The 26,662-nt window shown below is 45.2% G+C and overlaps 1 protein-coding gene across 1 annotated transcript; it reads left to right on the top strand.

Annotated features, from left to right (window-relative positions):
• Positions 1–25,766, top strand: Trp1 (translocation protein 1). Its single transcript, XM_077654309.1, has 8 exons — positions 1–115; positions 2,531–2,651; positions 5,264–5,369; positions 9,452–9,620; positions 13,020–13,091; positions 13,757–13,817; positions 18,101–18,220; positions 22,530–25,766. The coding sequence occupies exons 1-8, from the start codon at positions 68–70 to the stop codon at positions 22,856–22,858; spliced, it is 1,026 nt and encodes a 341-aa protein (XP_077510435.1). The 5' UTR covers positions 1–67; the 3' UTR covers positions 22,859–25,766.
• Positions 25,767–26,662: the final 896 nt, after the last annotated feature.

The raw sequence follows: 26,662 nt of genomic DNA, 5'->3' as shown, positions 1-26,662 counted from the left end.
TTTGGGTTTTGATCGACACGATGATACAATATTCCACCGCAAGAGGGACAACGCTGTCCACGTCAAAATGGCGCAGGTAGAACGTAGGAAGGGCCGGAAGAAGCGAGAAAAAGATGTAAGTACTGCTTATTATTCCAATTATGACGTCAAAAATGGACTGTGAATATCTTCACCTAATTAGATCTTTTCCATGGTCGCAGAAAGGCCGTACGTTTCGCTGCTGTTTCTGCATCATAACTCGTGGCAATGTGTCTCCTTTGGGTGACAGCTTGCTTGCTGACATTGCACACAGCAGTCACGGTATTGTGGCTATGGAGAGGCCGTTCCTAGGTCGCAGGAGGTTACATTGTTCCAAAATGAACGCTTCAAGGCGTACTGTACACGTTACTCGCCTACCGTCAAGTTCTGTGCCGCTTTCAAGAGTGGCTATGGCTTACGTTGTCAGACTGGTAGAGTCAGGTCCTTGCTTTTATTTTATTTTCCTTAAAAGCACGGCGTCTCTGCACACTAGCTCCAGTATTTTCGTTTATTTACTTCTTAGCTTCGTCGGCATTTAGAGCGCGACAGGTCAAGACGTAGCGGTTGTGAACTTTGCTGTCTCGGTCTTGGCGACATTTCCGAGCTGCGGAGCGGCGCTTTTCTGCTAAAATTAAGCAAGCTTCGTGATATACCAATAATTTCAGCTGTTAAAGAATGCATTTGCACTTTTGTGCATGGTTTCAAGAATCGCAAGTTGTCATAATCCAAGTCCAAATGTTTGAGCCGGCTGCTTTGCGTGTTACACGTCATCTACGTGGGAGCGATACAGATGTCGGACGGTTAACGGCTGGTAACGACGATCTGAGTTCGCTTAGCGCGTAAGTTTTAAATTACGGAACATGTGGACAGGTCCGCTGGTTCCTCTTAGAAACCTCAAACGCGAAGTGTCTTACTAACTCCAAGTGTCCTTGAACTCGACGGTGAACTGTGAGATTACATAGCATCTGCGGCTACCGCGTTTAAACCATTACTTGCCATTATTGGCATTTATCCGTGACATATGTCTTGAGCATATGCCGCGGAGCTCAAATACGTGTTGACGGTTTGAAGTGTTCACGCATCCCATCTGAGATTAATAAAATAAGTGTAAAGCAATCGGCGAAGCAGTGCTTTAACAGTATACCACAGCTTATTGTGCCTTACAGGTGTGTGCATGCGATTGTCACAAAAATAAAGAGCGCTGCTATTATTCAAGAACATGAGTTCATTTAAGCACATCTGTCGACTAGGATGCCTTTTTGCTCTGCTGGAAATCCTGGTTGAGGTGATACATGGTATTCATGTAAACATATGCTTGCAGGTGCACCAAGCATTGATTGATTGGTGGGTGGGTATCTTCCAGACTCAATATAGCCTGAGGTCGCGGCATTGTCACTAGTACTGACATCATATGACAGCACTCTCTTGGATTGATTATCATTGATTGCCTGGTTGCTGGTAAATGCATTTTATTCATTAGCACTAGCATGCAGCGACAGCAGGGTGATATTCTGTTCTTGTGGCCAGTGGCTGGAGCCATTTTATTGCACGAACCTTTTACAGTCTACATCTTTGGATGTCACTGTGGCTTGTGGCTAGTTGCACTACTGCAGATTGTTGTTGGGGAGTAATCTTCAGCTGGGCAGGCACAGGGAGGTTAAGTTGGTGGACTTTTCCTGTCCATATTTTTTTAAATGTGTGTATGAGTGCAGTGTAGAGTGGAAGGCAGTGTTACAGCAATGACTGAATTCCCATTTTTGCTGCTCAGTTGCACTTCTCTTCTTGTGTCTTTTTCTCCCTCTTCCTGCATACACTTCAGAGAAAGAGATAGAGAGGTAGACTTTATTACCGGTTGAGTTAAGACCTTAGATGTACTCTTCTGCCAAGCGGACAATGGCCAGCTAGTCGGCGTTGCCCGCCACTGGGGAGAAGGGGGTGTTGAGGTAGTGCAAGAATGGTTGGTTGTGAGGCAAGTGGGAAGGAGATGTTCCACATTCTTGTAGGGGCAGGGGTGATTCGGGCAAAAGGGGATGGAATGAAAACGGCATAAAAGCGGTTGGGCCGTAGTGATCAATGTGTTAAGCTGTTTGCCTTTCAACATGCAAGTCTGCAAGGTGGTAAGCTGGGGGTATTTTGGTGTGTGTAACGTTGCTTCAGGCTCTTCTTGTAAAAGCGTGCCTCGTCCGCCATGGGTGAGAAATGCATCACCTTTAGATAAAGGGGAGACTGTACTCCACGAAATTCAGTCAAGTGTACAGCTGCCCTCCAGAAATTCAGTCTAGCTTGCCTCTGCTTTCTTGTGGCCTCATAACCGGTCTTGAAGCTGATGTATAAAATGTATTTGCCTCAGCACAATGAGTCGCTATTAAATAGGCATATGCCGTTTTAGAAAACTGCCTATTTGGCTTCGACAGCCGTTGTTTTGGCAGCTAGAGAGTTTTCTAGGGCACTGCAGACCAGTGCTGAGAGAGCAAGGTGATGGGTGTTTCAACCTGGTGTGCCACTTTTTCAGGCGGACCCGTCGCTGGCTGAGAAGCCAGCCAAGGTGGAGTACGATGTGGCACGCTACCTCAGAGATAAGCTGCCTGTTAAGAAGACTACCCTGCTCAGTCACAAAGTGGAATACTTCAATGGTGAGTTTTGGAATGATAGCTGCAAGTCCTGACCCAAAGGATGTCTGATCATGTTTTCTTTTTTAGACCAGCTGCTTGGGGTTGGGGGATGCACGCAATGGTCAGAAAGTCTGCATTCATTTATACTACCTGAAATTCATAGGCATGGTGTGAGGCTGAAGCTTGCAGATGTCATTAAGTTTCCAATTCTTGTTCCTGCTTTTTCTGTGTGAAGATGTATTGAGAGCCACAAATGAAGCGGAGTCTGTGCTCCACGCTTTACTCATCGCATTAATTCCTGAAACACGTACCAGAATCACCAAATTTTTCGAGATAGTCATAGTTTTTCCTGTGCAAATCTGATTCCAAAAATGTTGCTCCAATGGTTTCAGGTTACAATTAACACAAACATTTTAAAAAGAAAAAGCTGCCCTTGAGGGTGGTTTTCCCAATGTGCATGCCATAGTAATGGGTCAAAACATACTGAAATGCGCCATATTTATTTGATCCATTATGCTGTAACGCATTGCAAAGTGCACAGATGTTGTGTCATCCTGACATAAGGAAGGTTTCGTCATTAATAGTTAACAGGGACTACCCAGCGCGTCACTGTAGTCGTCAGCGTTGCTCCCGTTGTCATCTGAAGCTGTCTCTAGCTTGCAAACGAAGTCACTGTCACAAACAAACTGTAGATTGTCAGCGACGCTGCTGTCAGAACTTCTTCAAGCAGCAGCTCTTTTTCTCGGGCCACGGCTGCTGCCGGGATTCTTCACGTGTGACACCATTATTAGATGACTTGTCAGGCTTGATATACAAGCTAAAGGCTCGGAACGCAGTTTTCATGGATAGCTGCCACCTTCTAGATTGAAAATTGTAAGCAACACATTTGCTGGCTGTAACACCTCTTTGGCAGTGGGAGCAGCACAACATCAGGCCAGACTAACGCGACTTGCCATCGGGGATATTGGTACTGACGAGTATAGCTTGGTGTTAGTGGTTGAAAGAATGCTGAAGACAAATTGAAGTTGGCCTGTATCAATAGATACCGGTATTCTAATGACAAAGACGCTACTTTCAATGAAAATGGTGCTTTTATAAGCTGGCAAAGGAAAAGAATGGGAGCAACGGCAATGAAAAAAGAATGGGAGAGAATTTTTACAACATTCTTATACAGTGCAAAAGAAAGCACGGCCTATCCATATATGCAGAATTGGTCTTTCTCTACTTAACATTCATAGATGCCTGGGAGTCCTCATACTACTCCTGGCGCAGTGGTGCAGTGGCTAAGCGGTGGGCCACTACTCTGAGATGGCGGGCGCTGCCACCGGTGGAATTTGTGCGATCCATGTTGCTCTCGGACAGAAAGACAAACAAATGCTAGACTATTTTGCGTGGGTCAGAACCACCGGATTAGTGCTTTTGCACTAATACAGGTGTGTCACCATCAGCAGCCAATTTTGCATGTAGTCTGCGGTGTGCTGACACAGTCTTTTAAGTGCAGATTTCGGAGGCTGCTCTACATTGCCATTCACTTCAGAACAGTGTGATCACTGAGCCCTTTTCAGTGAAGGTGTCGTGGGTTTGGATGGAATAGCAGAAAAATTTTCAAATGCAATTTTCTCAGCAATGAATGCACCTTCTGCTGTCGGACAAGCATCAACATAGGCACAAAGCCAAACAATCGATTTTTAATAAAGATGAAAATTGGGTGAAATTGTCCTCAGCGTCCTTTTCAACATATAGCAACAGTACATATTGATTAACAGGTGCACTTAGCAGTCTGCATCTTTTAATGTTGCTGTCTTTTCTTCTGTCAGGGATTTGTCAGTGATGCATGATGTTCTTCTAAAAGGAGGACTGTAAATGAATGATTTCATGAAAAAAAATATTTCACACTTGACTTTTTAATAAATTGCTCTCAGTATAAGGTACTCCTTTGTACAGGCTGGAAAGAGGCCGGATTTACTGTCCATGCATTGGATGGGGCAGTACAAGAAGCTTTACATTCCCATAGGTTTATATTTAGGAAGGGAAAATAAATAACGAAAAATAATCCCTGTGCTTCTGTGTCCAAATAGAAGAGGTAATTCAAGGATGTAAAATTGAAATCGGTGTTCACAGTTTCATGAGCTCAGAAAAATTGTGTGCATGTCCATATTCTGTGTGGGAGACAGTTTAATCAGGATAGGATTGGGGCTATACGAATAGTACACTTGTGATAAAATGTTTCTTGCTATAATGTGGGCTGACATTAAATCAGATTTGCTTAATCATCCTATGTCATTATCATAGGGAAGAAGAGGAAGGAGCTGAAATGAAAACTTTGCCTGTGTTAATTTTATATGCGGGCTACAAGTTATCTTCTACCACAGTCATACTGCCTGCATTAACAAACATGTTGCATGCATTTGTTACCATTCACACTATTCCATTCTTCATGGGGCTGCTGCTTAATCAGCTGGGTTTTTTTACTTCTCCTGTGCCTTACCTTATTTATGGTTTTATGTTACCAGAGTTATGCATTTCGAAGTTTGTAATTAATTGCAGCTTGCTCAAAGCATACTAAATTGCTGTGCGAAATAGAAATAGCAGTTTCAGCCATTGCTGCAGCATGTTTGTGCTTTGTTGACCAGCTGCCAAAGCTGTGGACTGCCTCCTGGAATCTCCCTGGGCAACTGGAAAGCCCAAGGTGGAGCAGCTGTTCACCACACGAGAATCTGTTGTGGAATTCATGGACACGTGAGTAATTTAGTTCTACTCATGTTTATGACCTCCTTGGTGTTGGCCGATGCTGTGACCTTCTTAGCATACAAATTGCCTGTTCTTGTTTCTGTGTGCGTGTATTGATTTGTAGATTTCTGTTCTGGATCTATGTTCACGAGGCGCTAAAAACACGGACAAGAAGTAGAGAAGTACACAACTTGAGGGCCATCTATCAAATAATGTGTACCCCCTTGCCTGTGCTTTTTGCACTGCTTGAACATAAATCATCACCAGCTTGCCCAGTTTACTGCTCTTTTTTAGAACTGCAGAAGACTTTCGTTGAGACAAATTCTTGGATAAGATGAAAAGTGTAAAACCATTTGGTTGGTTTCCAATGGAGTCATTGCAAAAGAAATGTGCTTAAGACAAACTGCTTCATACATGATTCGGTTAAGACGAACTTTCGCAGTAACCACGGACTTTGGCTACCACGCATAACAGTTTTATAGGGGTGTCTGCGCAGCACTGTAGAGCAAAGGAAAAATATATTAAATGATTCCACGCAAGGAAGTGCACCCCTACACACAACTTGTTGCGGTTGTGCACGGAAGCTATCTTATGAGGGTGTGCTTCCTTGTGGGATAGCTTGCTTGCCAATTGAATGTGGAAAACCCAGGGCACCTTCGCTCCTGCCTATGCGCAGCACAGGGATGCCGGACCTAGGTGTCGCGTGCACGTCATGTGCTATGCGCTGCTGCCTGCGGACTAAAGGTACATAGGCACGGAGTGCGCACTCTCGTTGACTTGCTATCGAATTCACAAACACGTCTCCACTCGAGGGACAGTTGGGATTCAAGAACGCCACCTCAGGCTTGGGAGCTCCTCGAACAGTCTTCTTTCAACCCGCTTCCCTCAAGGAAGCACGAATGCCTTATGGGGATGAGATTAAGGCGAAAAGTTGGCTCTAAAATGACTAGTCACTGTCTATTGTATGCGTATCTCTTCACGTTGTGCCATCTGAAGAACTTTCACAGTGAACCTCATTGTGTACTGCCTAGCAATACTTATTTTGCCAGCTGCACGACCAAAGCAGCAGCAGCGCTCGCTCGCGGAGGCGAAGAGTGAAAAGTTGCCCGATCCCGAAGCTGTACAGTGTATTTCCCAGAAGCAATGCCCTTCCGCCGGTCACCAATATTCCTTCAACGGTACGAACGAAACCACCTGCTTCCTCGGTAACACCGGGTCACATCTGAAGGTGCACGTACAGCACACAGCAGGTACACGTTCAACAGCAGGTTCAGCACAGATGTTTGCACTTCACAACCGTGCCTACAGAGTCAAACGCTGTGCAATGCGCCATTCCATGCAAGTGCAGCACTGTCGCAGAAACTTCACAGTGTGTGTGAAGGATGGCATGCTCTGCAACTTGGCACACGATGGGCTGTGAACGTTAAACGTTACTTAGGTTGCCAGTGATGACTTGTAATTCACCCGTGCCATATAAGCGTGGTACGATGAACGGCTGCAACACTGGACGCAGTGACTGACCACGATTATCCGTGGTCGGCGTCGGCGGCAAGCACACACGTCAGGAGGCTAGCCACGGTCGTGTTTGCAGAACGGTAACTTGGCAGAAATTCTGGGTCAAGCGGACTGAGACCGTCTCTCAGCCGTCATGTTGGCACAGGGTTCCCTGGTTGAGGAGCGCTCAAGGTAGTGTCAGTGCTACCTCGAGATTCTCGATGAAAGCCGAAAGTTTTTCCTCCACTTGAGTAGCAATTCGAATGGAGGTTGGTTTCTGAAACACAGAACAGGCTTCGAGGGCCGCTTGGAGTTGAAGTTCCAGTCGAAGCGTGTTTATGAATTTGATGGTTAAGGTTAACCAATTGGGAGCCAAATTTTCAACTGACATGGCATCTTGTGCGTGTTATCATGCCGTATAGATGTCCCGATATTGTTGTCACAAGGGTATCGTCTGGAGTGGATGGAAAGGCTCACAGTGCACCTGTTCGTGGTGTTAATAACAGCTAAGTTGAGGAAGGAGCGAGATAAGAGAGAGATGCACAGCTACTCAGCTGGGCACCTTTAGAGTGCTGAGAGCCTCATAAATGAAATCAAGAACAAAAAAAAAATATGAATAGCATCGGAAGAGAGAAAGTGAAAAAGAAAACTACCTAGGCAAGTGCTGTTTTTAAGCAGGATAAGGTGACTTATTCATGCTCTCACATTTGAGCCCACTTCATGCTTAGTGTCAGATATGTTCCATTTACAGTTATCCTTTCTCTGCAAGGTCATTCTATTCATCCTTTTCATGTAATACACATATTTGGACACAGGCAGCATGATTGCATATCCATTTTGTGGGCACTTCTGTTACGATGAACTTAGACAAGATGAACAAAATTTGTGGTTCCTTCAAATTAGTTTTGAAGCAAATCTGTCGCCACCATATGGCCAACAAGTATTTTAGGCTTAAAACATAGGTCATATGACTGTGTAACATGTATCTGTGAGATGATGCCGCACTTAGTTTTGACGGGTTACTTGTGAAGCCAGGTTTAATTTCATTTTTCATGGCTGCAGTAGTGGCTTTTCGTTAATTATGAAACTACTTTCAAAACAGAAAAGGGTGACAATCCAAAGCCCTATCTTTTGGCTTGAGAAGTAGGCTTGTCCATTATCAGGGACAGTGTCTATATATGTTTACATGAGAGCAGAATACTAATAGGTTGTATCATGCACCTATGACAAGGAAAGGCTGCAAAAATCTGGAGGCAACTTCGTGATGAGCAGCAGGTTATTCCTGATGATATTTCTGGCTAATGCCTCAACTGAATTATTTCCAAGAAAATGAAACTCATTCAATTATCTGGCAGGTAAAGCAGAAACTCAAAAGGCAGTGTACAACAAGAGCTTCATTTTGGAGCCTCAGTAACTATTGAAGCTGCTATTAAAGATAGATATTTGTTTTTTGTAGGTGTTTCGTGTTATATTTCATTTTATTTTATGTCATGAGCACATTTCTCTCTGCTTGCGTCACAGGTGAGGTGGTTATATTTGTTTTTTGTAGGTGTTTCGTGTTATATTTCATTTTATTTTATGTCATGAGCACATTTCTCTCTGCTTGCGTCACAGGTGAGGTGGTTAGATAGCCAAAGCTTTAAGTGCCTTAGAGGGGCAGTTGCTGCATTTGAGTGAAATCAATAAAGAGCTTGCCTGGCATTATTATCAACTAACCAAAAGAGGTATTGGGTAAACCTTGTGCAATGTCCGTGTGCCTTTAAAAGCATGAGCTCCTCTTCAAATTTTAGCAGTGCTTTGCCGCAGTCAGAGTCTAATGCCATTTCATTCAGAGGTCGAGTGTTGGCACTGACGGGTGATACGTTAGTAACACATCATAAAGAGAGTACTAATTACCTGTGCACCACTGGTGTACCTTTTTTCTTGGCCCATGACACGTTGGAGAGAGCTGTTTTTATGCTGTAATGCTGCACATATGAATTTAGCTGTGAAAAGAACTTATGTCAAATGTGCTGATTTCTCAGAAGTCAAATATTTCAGCCTGTGCCTGAAAGTCTCAAAACAATTTCTAGCATTAGCTTTCTGGTCTTATGTTATCTCTCGCCGCTAACTGCTTTATCAAAAGGCACACTTGGGCCGCTGACAGCTAGCAGTAAAAAGCTGGTTGTGCCTACGCAAGTACACCCAGGTTGTCTCCAAGAGCAGGTGTAGAACAATATGGGCACTTTTTAACTAAGCTTGCAAGTGCTGACACCTACAAGCTGGTCAGATTTCATCTGTGAGAGCAAGCATTAGAATGGCTATCTCCAAGTGTATAGAGAAATGGGCAAAAAGGATGGTATGGAAGTTGAGTGGGATACCAGCACATGTGACTAGTCAGTCTCTCCATACACTGACCCCTGATACTTGCCGCTTGCACACTATCACTCTATATGCTGAATTTCCTGTGCAGCTGGCTCTTTGTAGCCTGGCTTCCCTTAGCTTAACTCTCTTACCCTTACAACCCAGACCCTCTCTGTGCATGCACGCCCTTTCCATGCCCTTACTCTGTATGCTGACTCTCCTGACAGCACAACTGCTCTTTCCACCTTGCACAGTTTGCTGCAGCACAAGTTCTTCCACCGGGCCAAGAAGATCATCGTGACCAAGCCCAAGAAAAAGAAGGACGATGCTGGTGATTCGGAGAGCACGCCCAAGCCTACCAGGGAAAAGAAGAAAAAGGACAATGACAGTGGGGTCGCCAATGAAGGTGCCGAAGAGAAAAAGGTGCGAGCCATTCATTATTCCATCCAGAAATGGCCTTCAGATTCATTTGTGTTTAGAGGCCTCATTATGTTGAAATGGTGATGTCAGGCATTATTGCTTTTTGGGAATGGATCTGCTTATTTCTTCATCTTTTACAAGGGTGCCGTTTGCCAGTACAGTGGAACGTTGTTTATGCTTAGCCGCTTTGAATGCTGTTGCATATTAATCATAGTAGCTGCAAAATGCTGACTCTGGCATCATTTACTGTATTTACTCGCACCATGAACTCACTCGCATAATGAACCCACCTTTTGTCGTTTAGAATGGACTTAATTTTTTAAAGGGTTTTCTTTTCTTAGCACATGACATCCCACCCCCCCCCCCCCCACTTTTGTCATTTTGAATGGGCTTATTTTTCTAAAGGGTTAACTTTTCTCAGTATGTTCCTTCTTGTGCCGTCCGTCCGCAGCAGAGACCTTGGCAGCGCGCCAAGATGCTGCACGCTTATTACATCACAGAGTGTTTATCTTTTGAAGAGTGCTCCTGTGGGGTTGGTGCGCTTGGTCTACTTGGCAGTGCGCCAAAACGCTGTGCGCCCTTGACAGGAGATCCAGGGCATTGGCTGCGTGCCCAGCTGTGCCAGTGTATGCTTAGAAATTCAGTGAGTGCTCAAGCATTGGAGAAGAGCACAGCAATTTAAACCAGAACACTATAAAACATCATCTACACTGCAATGTTATGGAGAAAGCAGCTGACGTTTGCACCCCCAAGCAATTTGGTGTGCATGAGATGGGAGCAAAAATGCCTAACCTCTCTCACACCACGCTTAACACTGTAACATTCGCATTAACACTCGAACACTAGCTCGGCCGCAAAAAACCGAGCGCCAAACGCATTAATTTGCCTTTGCCACACAGTACTGCAGCACGCGGCGGCAGATCATACGCCAGCCAAAGAGGCTTCCTCGCATCACAATGGTGTCGCATAAAAAAGCAGATGCCAGGATGAAAGTTATCGCCGTTTTCACCACCTCCGTCTGTGATAGTCGATGCGAGCAGAGAATGGCTGCTGGATAGCTACAACAGCCGACCGTATCGCTGGCTCCGGGGCACTATTGTCGAGTGCGAGAGGCACAAACGGGTGGTGACTGCCTGACTAGCAGCTTTTCTTACTGCTATATCTTATATGGCGCTGTTGGCAAAATGAGGTAAAGCGTGAACCATGGCACGAATTTGCCGCTCCACCACTACTCACCCGTGTAGTGAGGCAAAGCCTGCCGCCTGCCATCCGACAGGGCACAGATTGGCGCTCGGCAGTTCGATATATCTGTTTTATGACAAACCGCATTCGATATATAGAGTAAGAAATGCATGTTCCTGTTGAGGATATTTAGGAGCAGTTCGATATAGCCAATAATTCATAATATCCGTGTTCGTTGTAACGATGTTTGACTGTACAGTGAAAGCTCGTTAATTCACAACTTGTTAATTTGAAATTTTGGATAATTCGAAATAGTCATCGTGGTCCGGTCCGCAGTGCATAGAAGTCTATGCGCGTAACAGCTCGTTAATTCACTCAAAAATTGGCGCCGCCACCCATAATTCGAACTGCGCGCCGCCAAGCGCCGCTGTTGAAAACCATCGTTGGAAGCTTTCACGGCAGAACGATAGATGGCACAACCATCGGGGCGCCACTAGGGTGCTGGAACAAGTACTAACCAGTCTTTCCTGCCGCGACTGCTTCGAGGAACGACGTTTTAGTGTTTTAGCCCTTGTTTTGCACGCCGTTTGCTGTGAGCTTGTGTCCGCGAGATGTGCTCGCGTGGGAAATACTGCGCCAAGATGGTGAAGGAGAAAGTGGTGATTTTACGCGAGGTGGACGAACGGAAGGCCAGCAAAGTGGAAATCGCGAAAAAGCGCGGGATTCCACCAAGCACGTTGTCGACCTACGTCCGAAATAGGAAGGCCATCGAGGGTGCCTACGAAGCCGAAGATTTTGCCAACAACAGAAAAAGGCTCCGATTAGCCAAATATCCGGAAATTGAGACCGCTGTGATCACGTAGGTGAAGGAAATGAGAAACGCAGACATTCCACTGAGCGGCTTAATTATCATGGCGAAGGCGGCCGATTTCGCCCTGCGCATGAATGTGGAAGATTTTGTCGCCTCCGAAGGATGGTTTCACCGCTTTCGAGACAGACATAATCTTGTCTTCCGGGCGTTGTCCGGAGAAGCCAAAGAAGTGGACGCAGAAATTTGTGCCACGTGGCGAAGCGGTGCTCTGCAGCAGTTCGTGCCCTCCGGGCATCAAACGCGTCCATTTTTGCTCACTCTCATTAGTTCGAATTTTGTTTAATTCGAACTGGCCTGGCGGCTCCATGGAATTCGAATTAACGAGCTTTTACTGTAGTGATTTTTTCATTCGAAGTGAATTCGAAGCGAATAGTAAGTACTTTTCTTCGAATGATTTCAAAGTGAATATTTCGAATACTTCTGGCACCTAAAATTGTTGAATGGCAGAGTGGCGTTTCCAAAATCATGTATTTTATAAACACACATGGCCATTACATGAAAAAAAGAGAGATAATGCATTGAAGCTTCGTTACACTCATTGAAGCTGTGTTGAGTTTCTGCAAAAGTGGCCATTGGAAATTGGGGTAGCCGGCCTACATGCACTGCCGACATATCTGTGGGGCGTGAGGCTTATATGTGGGGCCTTCGACTGCTTCTCTTATTTGTGATTGCGTCATTGTGCAGCTGTTGCTTTTAAGGGGTGACTTCAGGACACCCGCTAGGTGTACGCACCGCGTGCCCTGCTCCACCCTGCATCAGGCGTCGGAAAGGGCGCCCATCTCCTTGTGTCTCGTGCTAGCTGCCTTTCGTGATGTGTCGCCGTGCTTGTTCAGTGAATTTCACGCGGATAAGAGCGGTTGCGGGAGCTGCAGTCAGCTCAGACTTGTTCCACAGAAGTCAAGGGAGCCGCATGTCCTCCTATTGGATAGATTTTAGCGTACCTTGATCTGCTTCTGCGGGGAGCCACTTCGCATGTGCAGACTGCACATATTGAAGTATTCGCTTGAGATGAATACTTCAAAATTTCTAATGCCAAACGTTCAGATCAAATCGAATATCAAGTACATTACTGTTTGACCGAGTTTTCGAAATTATCGAACATTCACACATGCCTAGTTATAATGAGCCGTCTTGTACCAACGCTCAAGCATGATGGTAGCACCAGAGTCTTTCAGTTGAAGGATTCTGGTAGCATTGGGCTTTTAGGTAGAGAGAAAAATAATGCATGCAGCATTTTTACTGTATCAGTTTGTCTGCTGGGTGATGTATTTGTCTTGCTTGTGTTGTCTTCAAATTCAATGAAATTTGTCGCATTCTTTTTCTTCTTTTTTTTTTCTCTGCACACTCAGGAAGTTGAAGAGATAAAAAAGAAGATAAAGTTGGACATGCACTTGGAGCAGTTTTTTGTGGATGCCAACGAGGTATGTGCATTTCGCTGAGAGGTTTCATGTTCTACCATTTTTTTTACATTGCTGGTGAAATGGAAGAGTTGCATTCCAGAATCAGCTTGCAAAATAAGGCCACTGTTTTCCTCCAGCTGCTCTACAGCTCATGCTTTTTGGCACAACAGCTCTTAAGAGAACGTCTTGCTGGGCAAGTTGGTAACTCTTCATCTTTGGGGACAGGCGCGAAAAGAGACGCAAAAAAAAGCAGAACGACGGGGCGGAGCGCTCTGTCCCGTCTTTCTGCCTTATGTTGTGTCTGTTTTCGCGCCTGTAACCAAAGAACAACAGCTCTTGTAGCTTTAGTGCGAGCTCGAGAAACGGGTTGTATTTGTTCTTCTCTATAGATCTTCACCGAAACCTTTTTTCAAGAGAATAGGAATTGTAATGTTTTGTGACATATTGCTGACATCTTTTTCTGCTGTGGGTAGTGGTTTGGTGAATATGTGGGGAGAGATTCCTCTTTCAACAGTATTTCGTGTCCTTGGTGTCTTGTATGTAGGTGTAGGAAAATACATGCACAGTAGAGTTGGGTGCTTTTCAGACTAAAGGATTCACTTTATCGTCTTCATTGAGGCTCTTTTGAACTTTGCTTTGACCCTGCTGTGTTGCCTTGCTTTTCCCTCTACCATTCCCAATGGCAGCCGTACGTGTGGATATATGACCCAGTGCCACTGAAAGCATGGATCATTGGGACGTTACTAGGTAAGTCACTCGAAGTTACTTTGTTTGAACTTCGGTTTGTTTGAAGCCTGCTGTATGCATTTTGTGCGAGATTCCTCGGAGTGCCATGGCATGTGGCTGTTTATCTGAAAGGCCAGGTATGAAACTTTACAAGGCCACATCATGAAGTGTGCATGTCCATCTATATCTTTTTTTTTTTGTTGCACTGTGACAAGGCAGATAGAACTGTAAACGTGTAAGTGATGTACTGCACCAGTTCAATTTGGCCTGTGCTGCCTTGAGATTATGGTGACAATTGGACACTGGTTAGAAAAAAGAAAGTCTCTGCATTCAAATGCCACTGATTTTTTGGGATCGGCATATTTTCTATTTGGTATGGGCAAACTTGAGAAAGAGAGATGGAAGCCATCTTGAATGAAACGCCTTGTCAGGTATTGCATAGCCAGGACAGCTCTCACATAATTAAGCGGAGCTTCCTAGTCAGAGAAGCTGGGGCAGTGCCATGAGTGAATTCGCCAACAAAATTTGGCTGCTCTAAGCTAAGGTTTGAAACTGGGACTGGGTGGGCATTGTTTGTGTGTGTGCTAGGACGTGTGAGTGTTACCTAGATATCCCTGGCTCTATTTGCAGCTGTGTGTTGGCCAGGGTTAGGCTGGATGTACAGTTAAACCTGGATGTAACGAACCTCTATGTAACGAATTCCTGGATTTAACGAAATTTTTGAATTCCCTAACGCCGCCCCCATTGAAGCCCATGTATTTTCGACCTCGATGTAACGAAAACGTTGCGGCAGTTAACCTTGATGTAACGAACTCGCAAAGCTGATCAGTCATTACTTTTTGCACTTTTAAGGAAAATTCGACCAAATAAATGCACTATATTAGTGAATATTAGTATTGTACGGAGCCAACAGCTACACGAACGCCTGGGATCACCGTGACCAAGCGAACTTAGCGATGATGATGATAGCGACGGTTAGCGCGCGGCTAGCGCCGCCCCGTGCCCAACGTAGCAGCCTGTTCAGGCTTTGCTTGTGTAGCGTGGCACCAGGTGGCGTTTGTAGCGGCGGTTGATTTCTTTTGTTGCATTTTTTATGTATGGATTTGAAAAAAAGCATTTTTATTTTGTGATTTCCATATGTTTCAATGGCTTAGACACAGTTATGTGCAAGAATTCACTTTAAAAGCAACGCTGATGGCCGGTTCTTTCATTACCAGGGCGAAGGAAGGAGAGGGGGGAAAGGAGGACGAGACCGACGGGACGACGCGTTGCATTCGCCATTTTGCGTTTGTCCTGCGTCTGTGCGTGTCAGCTGTGCTCTCGTGCTGGTTCGTTTGACTTGTTTTGGAGGTGCTAGGCCTGCCGTCGGCGTGTAGTCGTGCGTCTCCGCTTGTAACTGCGTCGTCGGTTGGTCATGATGAGTTCTGCTAGTTCTACTGCCAGAAAACGAAAAGTTTTGTCTTTCGAAGACAAACTTGCAATTTTAAATGCAGTCGCCGCGGGCGAGAAGAAGAAGGACATTGCCGCCCGTTTCAGCATTCCAGCGAGCACCCTATCAATGATTTTGAGTGCGGAACACAACATCAGAAACGCAGTGGAGTCGGGAACAAGCTCGAAGAAAAAAAGCCTGAAGACGTCGACATATGCTGATGTGGACAAGGCAGTGTTCACGTGGTTTTTGGACACGCGAGCCAGAAATGTGCCCATTAGTGGCGCGATTTTGCAACAGAAGGCAAAGGACTTTGCGTGTATCTTGGGCCATGACGATTTCAAGGCAAGCAACGGGTGGCTGCAGGGATTCAAGAGCCGACACGGTGTCGTCGGGAGAGTAATCAGCGGCGAATCTGCCTCCGCAGACAGCGATGCTGCTGCTTCATGGGTGGCTGACAAGCTGCCTGGAATACTGAGTCGCTTCGAGGCGGCCGATGTCTACAATGCCGACGAGACAGCTCTATTTTATCAAATGCTTCCGGGCCGCACGCTAGCACTAAAAGGCGATGACTGCCGCGGCGGAAAGCAGAGCAAGCTCCGCATAACGATTCTGCTGTGCGCCAACCTCGACGGCACAGACAAGCGAGTCCCGCTGGTTGTCGGCAAAAGTGCCCGTCCCAGGTGTTTTAAGGGAACGAAGCGTATGCCCGTCAAGTATGTGGCGAACTCCAAGGCGTGGATGACTCTGCCAATATTTTCAGAATGGTTAACGGAATTTAACCAGGACGTCAAGCGGCAAGGCCGTCAAGTTTGCCTACTGCTGGATAATTGCTCGGCGCACCACGTCGAAGGCCTGCAGCTCTCGAACATCGAACTGCACTACTTCCCGGCCAACTGCACGTCCCTAATACAACCCCTTGACAAAGGGGTCATTAACAGTTTTAAATGCTGTTACCGACGCCGACTAATCCAGAAGATTCTTCTCGACATCCGGCTGGAACGGGAGATGAAGATTGATATTTATCAAGCAGTCGAGATGCTTGCTGCCTCCTGGCAAGAGGTCAGGGCAGAAGTTATTAGGAATTGCTTTTTAAAGGCCGGAATAGTAGCAAGAAACGCACAGGCTGGTGCCGATGACGAGGAAGACGTTTCTACTCCGTCCGATGTGGCCGAAGCGTGGAACGAGCTACGCACTAACGGTGGTGTACCCGACGACGTTGAACTGGATGACTTTTTGTTTGCCGACAACGCCGCCGTGGCTACAGAGGAAATGACTGATGCAGCACTGGCTGAAAGCGTGCAAGATGATCGTGATGATGGTGCTTGCGATGCAGATCCGTGTGACGTGCCTACTGCAAAGGAGGTGATGAACGCAATGGACGTTATGCGCCGTTTCGTCGGCTCGCGCGACGATGAAGGAGCGCTACATGATTTAGCTTCTTTGGAGCGGCGTGTCCTGCCTGCACTTGTGCCGAAGAAGCAGGCAGCAATTACGCAATTTTTCAGTGTAAAATAACGCCGCCTCTCCTCTTCTCTCAAAGCTCCTTTGGAAGCTTTTTTTTTCAACGGTCCCTCTCGGGGCCACCAATCGCGCTTCGGCAGAGCACGCAGGCACGATGATTCCCGCTGTCTCTCGCTCGAGTTCCTCTCTCTACACCAAGTCGCCTATGCGCAGACACATGGTGCAGTCGTTTCGCGCCACGCACTTCCACGTGCGCGGCGACGTAAGAACAGTTGTGTCACGTCATAAAAACAATTGACGAGCCTTCACGCGAAACCTGCATGTAACGAAAAATCGGGAGCTTTTTTCAACTTCGTTATATCCAGGTTTAACTGTAGTGGATGTACAGCCTTAAGGCCCACTCAGAAGGCAGCGTTTGTCGTGTCAGCGTCTCGTCTACCGGTGTCATCGCTCGGAGCCCGCAGGAGAGGGCAACCAAATACATGATGGCATGGCATACGAACTGGCGCCTCCAAACAGGGGTGGGGAAAGATCACGGACAAAACCTCTCAATTATCCCGGCCTGTAGTTAATCATCCTATTCACCGGCGATGGGAACCTGCTGCGGGGACAAGGGGGACAAAAGGAAGTGTACAGAAGGGGCGCTGCTGCCTTTGTAGAAATGGGCCATGGCTTTTAGTTCCCACCTATCAGGTAGTCCTCATGGCAGTCGGTATTTTATCACCATGAAAATTGCGCGTGGTTCGGCCAAATTTCGATTAACATAGCCCCAGCTAATAGATAATAGCCGTAGTGAGTTCATTATATCAAGATCAACCGTGCAGTAATGCCTTTGTTACATGGAGTTTGCAAATACATGCGCTTCAATGGGGACAGCGCTGGGATATTGAGAAACTTTGTAATATCAAGGAGTTTGCTGCATGGAGGTTTGTTACATCCAGGTTTAACTGTATCTGTAGTTATGATGTAGTCATTGATGCACTGCTGGGCTAATTATTGAAGTGTGGCGGTCAGTCCCTGCAGACGCCAGGTCGAACTTCACTGGTTCCGTTAGCAATCATTTTGATGAATCCAAAGAAGCTGACAGCAAAGACTGTGCTGAGGAAAATGGCAGTGGCAGCAATGACTGGATTCAATCATCAATTGAGCATTGAAGTGAGCATCTCAAATTAAGTCTACTCTGGCAACAAACTGAGCACTGTTTGCAGTTATAAACTTTAGTCGTGCTTTGATCAGTCAAGTTTGAGGGTAATATGATGGGAAGTGTTTTCATTTCGGAAAGTTCTAAATTAGTGAGGCAGGTTATGTCAAGGGGCAGGTAGTACTTTGCACGAAAATACCGTATACCAGCACTTCTAACAAGGTTTGCAAGTTGCTGCCCTGACTGTGGTGACCATGTCTGTACCCATAGTGGTAGGTGCTGTGGCGGTGTGTCTGTTCCCCCTGTGGCCTCGGACAGTGCGGGACTACGTTTACTACCTGAGTGTGGCGACAGCCTTCCTTCTGGGCGTCATCATCTCCCTCGCTTTCTGTGAGTACAATCTCAGTTTCTCTCATTGCAGCCCATGCCATTGACATCGTGCAGCCTATATTGTGTGCTCATCAGTGCGGCACAACAGACCTGGGCGCAGTTTCACTCAATCAGGAAGGCTTCTAAATGGAGGCATATTTTCCATCTTGAGGTCACCCTCGGGGTCTTGTGGAAAAAAAGCAAATTTCATGAGGTCCGCATGGCTCGGACCGTGATGCAGAGTGCATTTCCCCAACCTGCCCAATTATTTATAAGCTACTCTGGATATTTATGTTTGTTTGGTGGCATTGGTAGCCATGCATGCATCATCACTGTATTAATCATTTTGAGCTTAAAAAATTTTTGGCGCTGACCGCTCTCGTACCGGTGCGGGTCAACGTCTAAAATTTTTTTTAGCTCAAAATCTAAATCACCATGGTGGCTTTGTGGCTGTGGCATTCAGTTGCTGAGCAGAAGTTCATGAGATCGAATCCTAGCCTTGGTGGCCTCATTTTGATTGAGGAAGAATGCAAAGACGCCCGTATGCTGTGTAATGTCAACACGCGTTAAAACGAATCTTAGACGGACAAAGGAGCTTTTTACTATGGCGCCTCTCATAGTTCATGTGTAGCTTTGTGGTGTTTAAACCCGCATACCATTAAAATTCATATCCTCAGGGAAATTGTTCACTGGAACATGTTCCTATGTGAGATAGTGTAGCTGCATGGATAAGCTGGGCTCGTAAAGTGGACATAAACGCAATCAAGCCATGGAATAATGTTACGTCAGAAGAGAGTGAAGTATTCCTATTTGTGCAAGTATTCACCATAACAGAAAACTGCATACACACTAAGACATGCAAAAAAAGCACCTACTTATACATACTGGAGTATGCTGTACTGGAAATCAGCAGAAAGGACAGGATCAATCGCATAGGCCAGTAGCATGCTTTTCTGCCAGTGCATGAGCCTGCAGATGTAACATTTATCGGAGGATGGTTCAGTCGACAACCGATTTTTCGGATTCTCTAGGGACCACGGAAATGACTGAAAAATCGGACAATCTGGAAAATCAAATTTCACCGAAAAAAAAATCACGAACTTATTCCAAATGTGGTGGAGGAAGCAGTTTTGTGCATTCCTCCTTCATTCTGAAGCTCCTAATGAATAAATTTTGCCGGACGGCGGCCACTTTCACGAGCTCGGCCTGGCTGTGCTGCCCTCAGCATGTCGCTGATGAACGCACAGGCTGGGACAGTCTAGACGTAAAAGCGAACATGCTGCTGTGGGAACTACGCTGCGCCCGCAGTACAAAGGGCCTGCAATGAGAATGCGAAGATGGTGAAACAATAAGAACCGATAAACGGGCAATGCAAGCGCTCCGTTGGCGTTGGCCTTCTTAGTTAGGCCTAGTGACTAGAGCCAGAATCGGCATTGTGTCCGGCGGTATGCACTGTGCGGTGGTTTGCGTACAATGAGAAGTGTCTTGCCTGTCATCGAAGCCGCAGTTGTTTATGGTTTTCAAATAGAAAAGGCAGGGTTGCAGTGCGTTCTGCCACGGATACGTTGACCTTGCTTTGAAATGTACCACCATTTTCTTCCGTGCTCACTGTCTCCGTGGAGCCGTACGCCTTCCATGTGCTTTGCTCCTATCTCTTCCTGCATTCGAGACGAAAGACTGGACACAGATGAGTTCTGCAAACTCTCCAACTGTTGTTCAGGTTTGTGCGGCGGACGACGTTAAGAAGAGTGCGAATTCGAAACCACACGGGCACATTGTGCCGACATGCACAGAATTTCAGCCTCGCAATATAAGAGGCTCCCTTTAAGCTTGACTTTTGTTTTGTTTGATCAAGTTTTCGACCTCTTGAGTTAATAAAGTTCCACTGTACGCATTATATGGCGGCGTGGGTATTGGTAGCGAGTGCGAACCAAAAAATCAAGCAGTCACTTGCAGTACGTATGAATCAAGCATGTCCAAATTTTCGGTCATTGACTGTATCATACTGGGGCAGGGCGCATTTTCGTTATTGGCTCCACCCGCATTTGACCAGTCCAAGGTTCAAGGTGCAGCAGAAACAATCCTACAGCCATCAGCATCTTATTTGTCATCTGTTTTTGCGTTCTCGATTATTGCCTGTACTGAGATAAGTTACACATGGTTGTATTGCATTCAAAAGGAAATACAATTTAGTTTATGATGTGAACACGTGTGAGCTACTGACACTATAAAAAAAATCTCTTTTTTCTGCTGGCTGGTTTCTGGTTGCTCACAGACACAGCACGGGGCATCTGATGAAAACGTGCCACGTTATAACATGAGCAACTGCTTCAGCGTTGTTGCTGACTGCTAGGAAACAGATATGTTTGGTTAATCATAATTTGTTGCTTATTTATCTGTAAATATTATGTGTTAATTTTTCAGGAACAAAATTTTGACATTGGAAATCAAGACTATCTTTTGCTGTAATGTTAATTTAAGAAATTATGACAAAAAAAGAAAAATATCTGCACTTTAGGGAGAAAAATTTGTCATCTTGCCAGTCCTGAGCTGAACCTATATGCAACCATGTCTCAATTGCATAAGACTTAAATGTGCTTGTAGAAAAAAAATCTCAGTAGCTCTGACAGTAATGAGGTGCTTTTCATGGCCAGCTTATTCTTTATATGCAGAGTTCTTCGTCTTCGGGTACAACCCGATTTTACCTGATTGTTGCACCCTGAACCCATTTCTTGATATCGGATTAAACCTGATTTCTTCCCAAAAATTCCCTTTCTAAAGAACACACAAGGGCAAGGTAACGAGTTGCTCGTTGAGATATACGATATGTATATGTGAAAGGGCATAGAGAACTTACGCTTTCCTGAACAAAGCTGAAGACACCACATGAAAATTAATCGATATTCTGGGTTTATTCCAGAGGAGTGTTCGTTCAGCTTGTGACCTTCAGCCTATATTTCAACCTCTTTCAATGCTTGTTATTCATGACATGGCCTAATTTGCAGATTTTTTTCTATGCGTAACTTTTTGTAGTGAGAGGCCAGAATATCTGTACTGAACAGGAATTTATTTGGCATAAGTATCAATAGCATCCACACTAATGACATCTTTTCCGAAGGCTCTTGCCCTTTTGAAATAGCATTTGTGACGTGTAAGGACTGTTTTCGCTGTGTACGAGGCGGGCAAGTATTTCATGCAAGCGAAGTGATGATTAGGAGATGCGCAGTTTACGCGACGAAATAACTGTAATTGCTGAGAAAAAAAAAATCTGATTTCGGGGACAGTTTTTTCTGCGCGACCTATCATTTCCATTTTGTTTGTCAAATATTCAGCAAAAAGTAGGGCATTTTGTGTCGTGCACAAAAACAGGCGCTTATAGTAAATAATTTTTTGCTGCAAGAAAAGGGACCTGGAAAACCCGAATATGAAAATTTTTGCTGAATAATCTGACTTTTACCCAAATTTTAACTTAAAAAATATCACACAACACTTTCTTCATGTGCAGGGCAGTTACTGTCTTGCGGCATGTGGTGAACACCATATTCAAGGTGTTCGCTTCAGCAAGCAAAATGATAAACACAGACCATGTACTGTGCGGTGTCGGTGTGAGTTGAAGAATTTCAATTGGTCGAAATTAATCCAGAGCTGTCCCCTACAGCGTCTGTCATAGCCCTCATGCGACGTCAGCATGTTCATCCCCATATACCTGTCTATGCACCTTTCGTTTAAAAAAAAAGTAAAAAATTCACTGCCATTGTTTTGTTGCTAGCAGAATGTGGGCATCTATAGAATCACGCATGTTAGCATTCACTGACTAGACCATAATTTTAGGATTTATATCGAGGCAAGAGCTACCGTATTTGCACGATTCTAAAACGATCCGTTTTGAAAATTAAATCGGCGTTAGAATTGGATTAAAAAATCTAAATGAAACTACTTTTGCGATTCTTGGGCACAAAATATAGTTGCACGTTACAGTCTGGAGTGCGTTAGAATTGTGCAGATAGGTTAGTAATTTTTAGCTTGATTTTTCGAAGGTTGGTTTTCATATAAAATGCATACAGTTCTTAGGATAAATTTGCAGCTAAGTATCTCGCTTGACTAACTTATACTGTACTGATTCCTGCACTCTTGCTTGCCCTTGCTTTTCCAACTGGGCATGGCACATCTGATGCTCTCGCGCTTGCTTAAGTATGTGCTGTTCATCTCTCTCTTTTGCCCATTTTTAGCTGCTCTGCTGCTTTTCAGCAGTGCTCCTGGGCAGCAGGGTTATGCTTGACTCACCTCTCTCTTTATCTTTCTTTTTCTGCGCCTCCCATCTTCTGTGCAGTGCGCCAAGTGCTGTTTGTGGTCATCTGGGCATGCACACTCGGTCGGCACCACTTCTGGCTACTGCCCAACCTGACCGAAGACGTCGGTTTCATGGAATCATTTTGGCCCATCTACCAGTACGAGTACCGAGGCCCCAGCAGCAGCAAAGACAGCAAATCGAAGAAGAAGAAACAGGACGACAACGGCGGCAGAGGGTCTGGTGAGCACTCGACGAGCGAGGATGCGGAGGAGAAACGGTCCTCAGACCACGGTGGTGAGCAGCCCGACAGCAACGGTTTTGAGCTCCTTGACAGTCCCGTCGAAGGTGGCAAGGAGAAGCAGTCCTGATGTGGTGGAAGCCACCCTGGCGGGTGGGCAGGACGGGTGCAGACCAGGGGCTCACTCATTGCGGAGCAAGTTTTGCCGCAATTGGAGGAGCGTTGTTCATGGACGATAAAAATATTCTGCTCAGCTGCAGCACTAATGTGTACCGTACCGTATATGCTTGTGTTTGGACTGTGCGTCTTCAAATTGTTGGTACTGGAAATGTATGCAAGCGTGTGCTGTGCACTCCAAGACTGCGCAGTTGCATCACGGCGGGGCAGCTTTGATCGGTTCGAGTCTCTGCATGGTGCAGACCGAGTGCAGGAAAGCATAGGGATTGTACTGCATGGCTTTTGGCACACTGCTGCGATTGGCAGTGCAAATGCTAGCACCAAGAATGCATTCGCTGTGGTCATGTGAGGGCTACTAGCACTTTTGGTACTACCTTCAGGAGTCTGAGAAATTGTTAAATGTTTCAAAACAGCGTCACAAGCATGCACCAGCCTTGGGCTGGGCTCTTCTATTTACCAAATCCAGATTTAATTGGCAGTGTCCGGACACTAATACGCTCTTTTTGCATGCGTGAATCACATCTGTGCAGTAGCTTAGTCCAAGAAGTGTAGAGGTATGTACCTTCGTTGATTTTCACTTCTGCAAGGTATCCTCCAACATCTTGCATGAGGCAGCGTAGTACTCATTCTTTATCAGCCTTTGCAAGAAGCACGAAGTGCGTGATTTCGTTTGTGTTTCAGTGCGGGATTAAAATGGTGCATGGTGCATTTCTGGAATTGCAGCATTGGAAATTGTACCTTGACGGTCCCAGACTCAGTATTCAAGGCCGTACAAAAAAATATGCTGCTTTTGCATGAGCATATGCAGTATACCAAGGTTGGACCACTAAATGCTGCTTACTGAAAGCAAAGAGGATGTCTGTGACGAGGGCGGTCTTGCAGCAGCTGTGTTGGTCTTGTTTTTATCATGGGGATTTAGTTTCTATTCCTTTTTTGATTCCTCACTTTTCATTTATATAACTCTTATGCAGCAAATAGCAGAAAAGGTCGTTTCATGGGAATCCTTTTCTAGTGTCTACTATCTGCTCTCTGGGAGAGCAGTCTTGTGTGACTCTGTCATCGGGAGCAAACTTGTCAGATACCTTGTTTGACTTCAATTTGCCAGAATGCAACAATAATCTGCTCGGAGATGTGGATAGTTCCTAACATTTTTGTTGTCATTTCGTGCTCATTCAAAAATGCAAGTGTTTCTTCATTTTATTGTGACTGTTCTTTGCAACTCAACATTCACGTCCTCATTTTTATTTTCTGTTTGTATTTGATCACAGGTCCCTATAGTATGTCCTTTGAAAAGGTGCATTTCATCAGAAGGGTGGACTAAAATTTTATCTTCAGTAATTGGATGAATACCTGCACACTTGCCAACTGCTATGATGGCATGTCCCAAATGTTAAAAATTTCCCAGAGTATGGTTCATAATGTATCGCCATGCTTAAGATGTCTTCTTACCTTCTGGTGAAGAAAGTTAGTTCCTGAGCAAAGAATCTGAGATTGTACATTCCAAGCTTCTTTCTTTGCTTTGAACAAGGTCAAAGGCACACACATCCAGGTGCTTTCATAAGGGTCAGCCTTGTCTACAATAGCTGCTGGAGAATGTTGAGACACAGGTGCTCTGTGCTTCTGCCGCAATCTGGAACAGGACATTTCACTGATATTTGTTGGTTTCAGTGCTTTTATGCAGAATTACCATCACTTCTGCGAGAAGCAGTACAGCATAGAAGAAAGCAGTTGTTGCTAGCATGACCAGCAAAATGTTTTTTATGCTTGGGTTGTTTCCTACAGTCACACCAACTTAGTCATATGAATATGGGAGTTCAGTGGCATGGATTTTAATGTTTGTGTTGGCATCACAGTTTGTTTGTTTTTTCCTAAGTGCAAGGACGGGTTTCTTATGTGTAATGGTGCTAAGGGAGAAGTGAAGTGGGCATGTCAGCACTCCTTGACTACATAGAGAAGACAGAGCTGGTGAGCAGCTGTTAATGTTTGTTTCATGACTCGATGACTTGTAGTGAATGTTCCCTTAGTTAATCATTTGGGCTTGTCTCATTCGAGGTCTGTGAAAACATTTTTCTATCAGATTCAAATCATTGCATCGACCAGGCAAAAGTTTTACTCAGTACTCCATCTTAAAAATTTGTACCTTTGGCCGCACATTAGGTTGAAATTAGGTGTGCCTATTGTGCACCACTGTTGGTGCCTTTTTACTGAATATTATTGTGGTGTAGTTGTTTACAGTGAGGGCTTGTTTTAGTGTTAATTTAATCTTGATATATCCTTAGCACCTAACACTCTGGAAAGCATATGTATTGAATTTTTGTTTCACACTAAATCTTCTAACTAGTTTGCAGTCAAAGTTACACACTTCTTGAACAGAGAACAATTAGCACCTCGAGCTTCTCTGTGTTGGCCACGAATCTCTGCTTTCTGGCAGCTTTGCCTTGTGCAGAAAATTTTTGTGTTGTCTACATATCACCCAAATGACCTTGTCATGTGATAGGCTTTCTTTCATTTGTAAGTCTTAATCTCCATTTGAATTTCAGGGTGTCTTGAGTACTCTGGATGTGTGTTATTTTGAGTGCGTGCATGGAGCATAAATTGAAACAGCTCTCAACAAGCACAGTTGCAACCCCAGAAAAAGATGCTGTCCTTTTGGCAGAATGTGCAGGGAAGTTGTGCTTTGAAAATTAGCTCGAAAAGGTATCACTTTGTTTAACTCCCCTTCCTCCCTGGGCATTCTTTTTGCACGTCCATTGCGACAAGTCGTTTTTGTAAGCCTGAGAGCACCGGCATTAAGGAGCGAAGACATGTCAGGCTATGGGTACACTTGAAGTGGAATAAAACTGTGTATATATATGTTCACAGCAGCAGCGTTTTCTTGCGGTAACAAAGTTCATCCTTCCTGCAAGCCGACCAGTGTGCCCACTTCCGAAGGAATGAACGACGAGAAGAAACCACAGTTTCATCAACAAGGTCGCCGGCCATTGAACTTCATCGAGCGCACCCTGCTGCGTTCTTAACTAGAATTAGCAGAACTATGCCTTGCCTTCTGTATTATTACCCTGTCGCAAAGAAAATGGTATAAGTGGTGGCTTGGTTTTAATGGAGCATCAGCCATTAAGGAGTAGCTCCGCAGGAGGCAACAGCGTACAACGCAATTTGATGAGGACAATAGATTACCTTTTTGTAATGACATAGAGACTGCTTTCACTGAAAAGGGAGCGCGTATGAGCTAGGAGACCGAAGAATAAAGCATGTACTGTCGTCACTGTCCGTTTCCACAAGTGCAGTGAAGTGATGTTGGGCAGTATACTTGTTGCACGGAACAGAGCACGGTTTACTTGCCTGACTCTTGGGTAACTTTTGTATCGCTAGCTCCGATACACTTTTATCGCACAACAAAGACAAACAATCTGAACATGGAGAACACATGAAGCGAGCCCGCAGCACTCGACGGGTTTGGTGTTGCAGTAAAAAATGTGCCAACTTTTTATTTTAAATTTTTCGGCAATGAAAGAGTCTTTTTCTGCTGAGTAAATGTTAGCAGAGTTGACAGGCTCAGCAAACAGATTTATTAAGAATAAAGGCTGGCTTCAGTTGTCAGGTCCCTTTGAGATATTTCCTGCCTCTGGAAGTCTCCAAATTACAGCTTCCGACAGCAGGTGTCAGTTCATCTTGGAGTTGCCGCTAGTTAACGCACCGGGCAACGCTCCTATGGGGTTGCTGCTGAGCCATCATGATGTGCTGGACGCTGCATACA

Source organism: Amblyomma americanum, chromosome 2, assembly GCF_052857255.1.
Source record: "Amblyomma americanum isolate KBUSLIRL-KWMA chromosome 2, ASM5285725v1, whole genome shotgun sequence".
Classification (NCBI taxonomy): domain Eukaryota; kingdom Metazoa; phylum Arthropoda; class Arachnida; order Ixodida; family Ixodidae; genus Amblyomma; species Amblyomma americanum.
Note: the sequence above shows the minus strand (reverse complement) of the source record. Positions and strands in the feature narration are given on the sequence as shown.

Bases quoted from the DNA above. Each gene is read 5' to 3' on its own strand.
- Trp1 (XM_077654309.1), top strand. From the start codon at position 68: ATGGCGCAGGTAGAACGTAGGAAGGGCCGGAAGAAGCGAGAAAAAGAT. The intron at 13,818-18,100 runs GTAAGTCACTCG...CTGTACCCATAG, and splicing joins GATCATTGGGACGTTACTAG to TGGTAGGTGCTGTGGCGGTG. The intron at 18,221-22,529 runs GTGAGTACAATC...TCTTCTGTGCAG, and splicing joins CATCATCTCCCTCGCTTTCT to TGCGCCAAGTGCTGTTTGTG.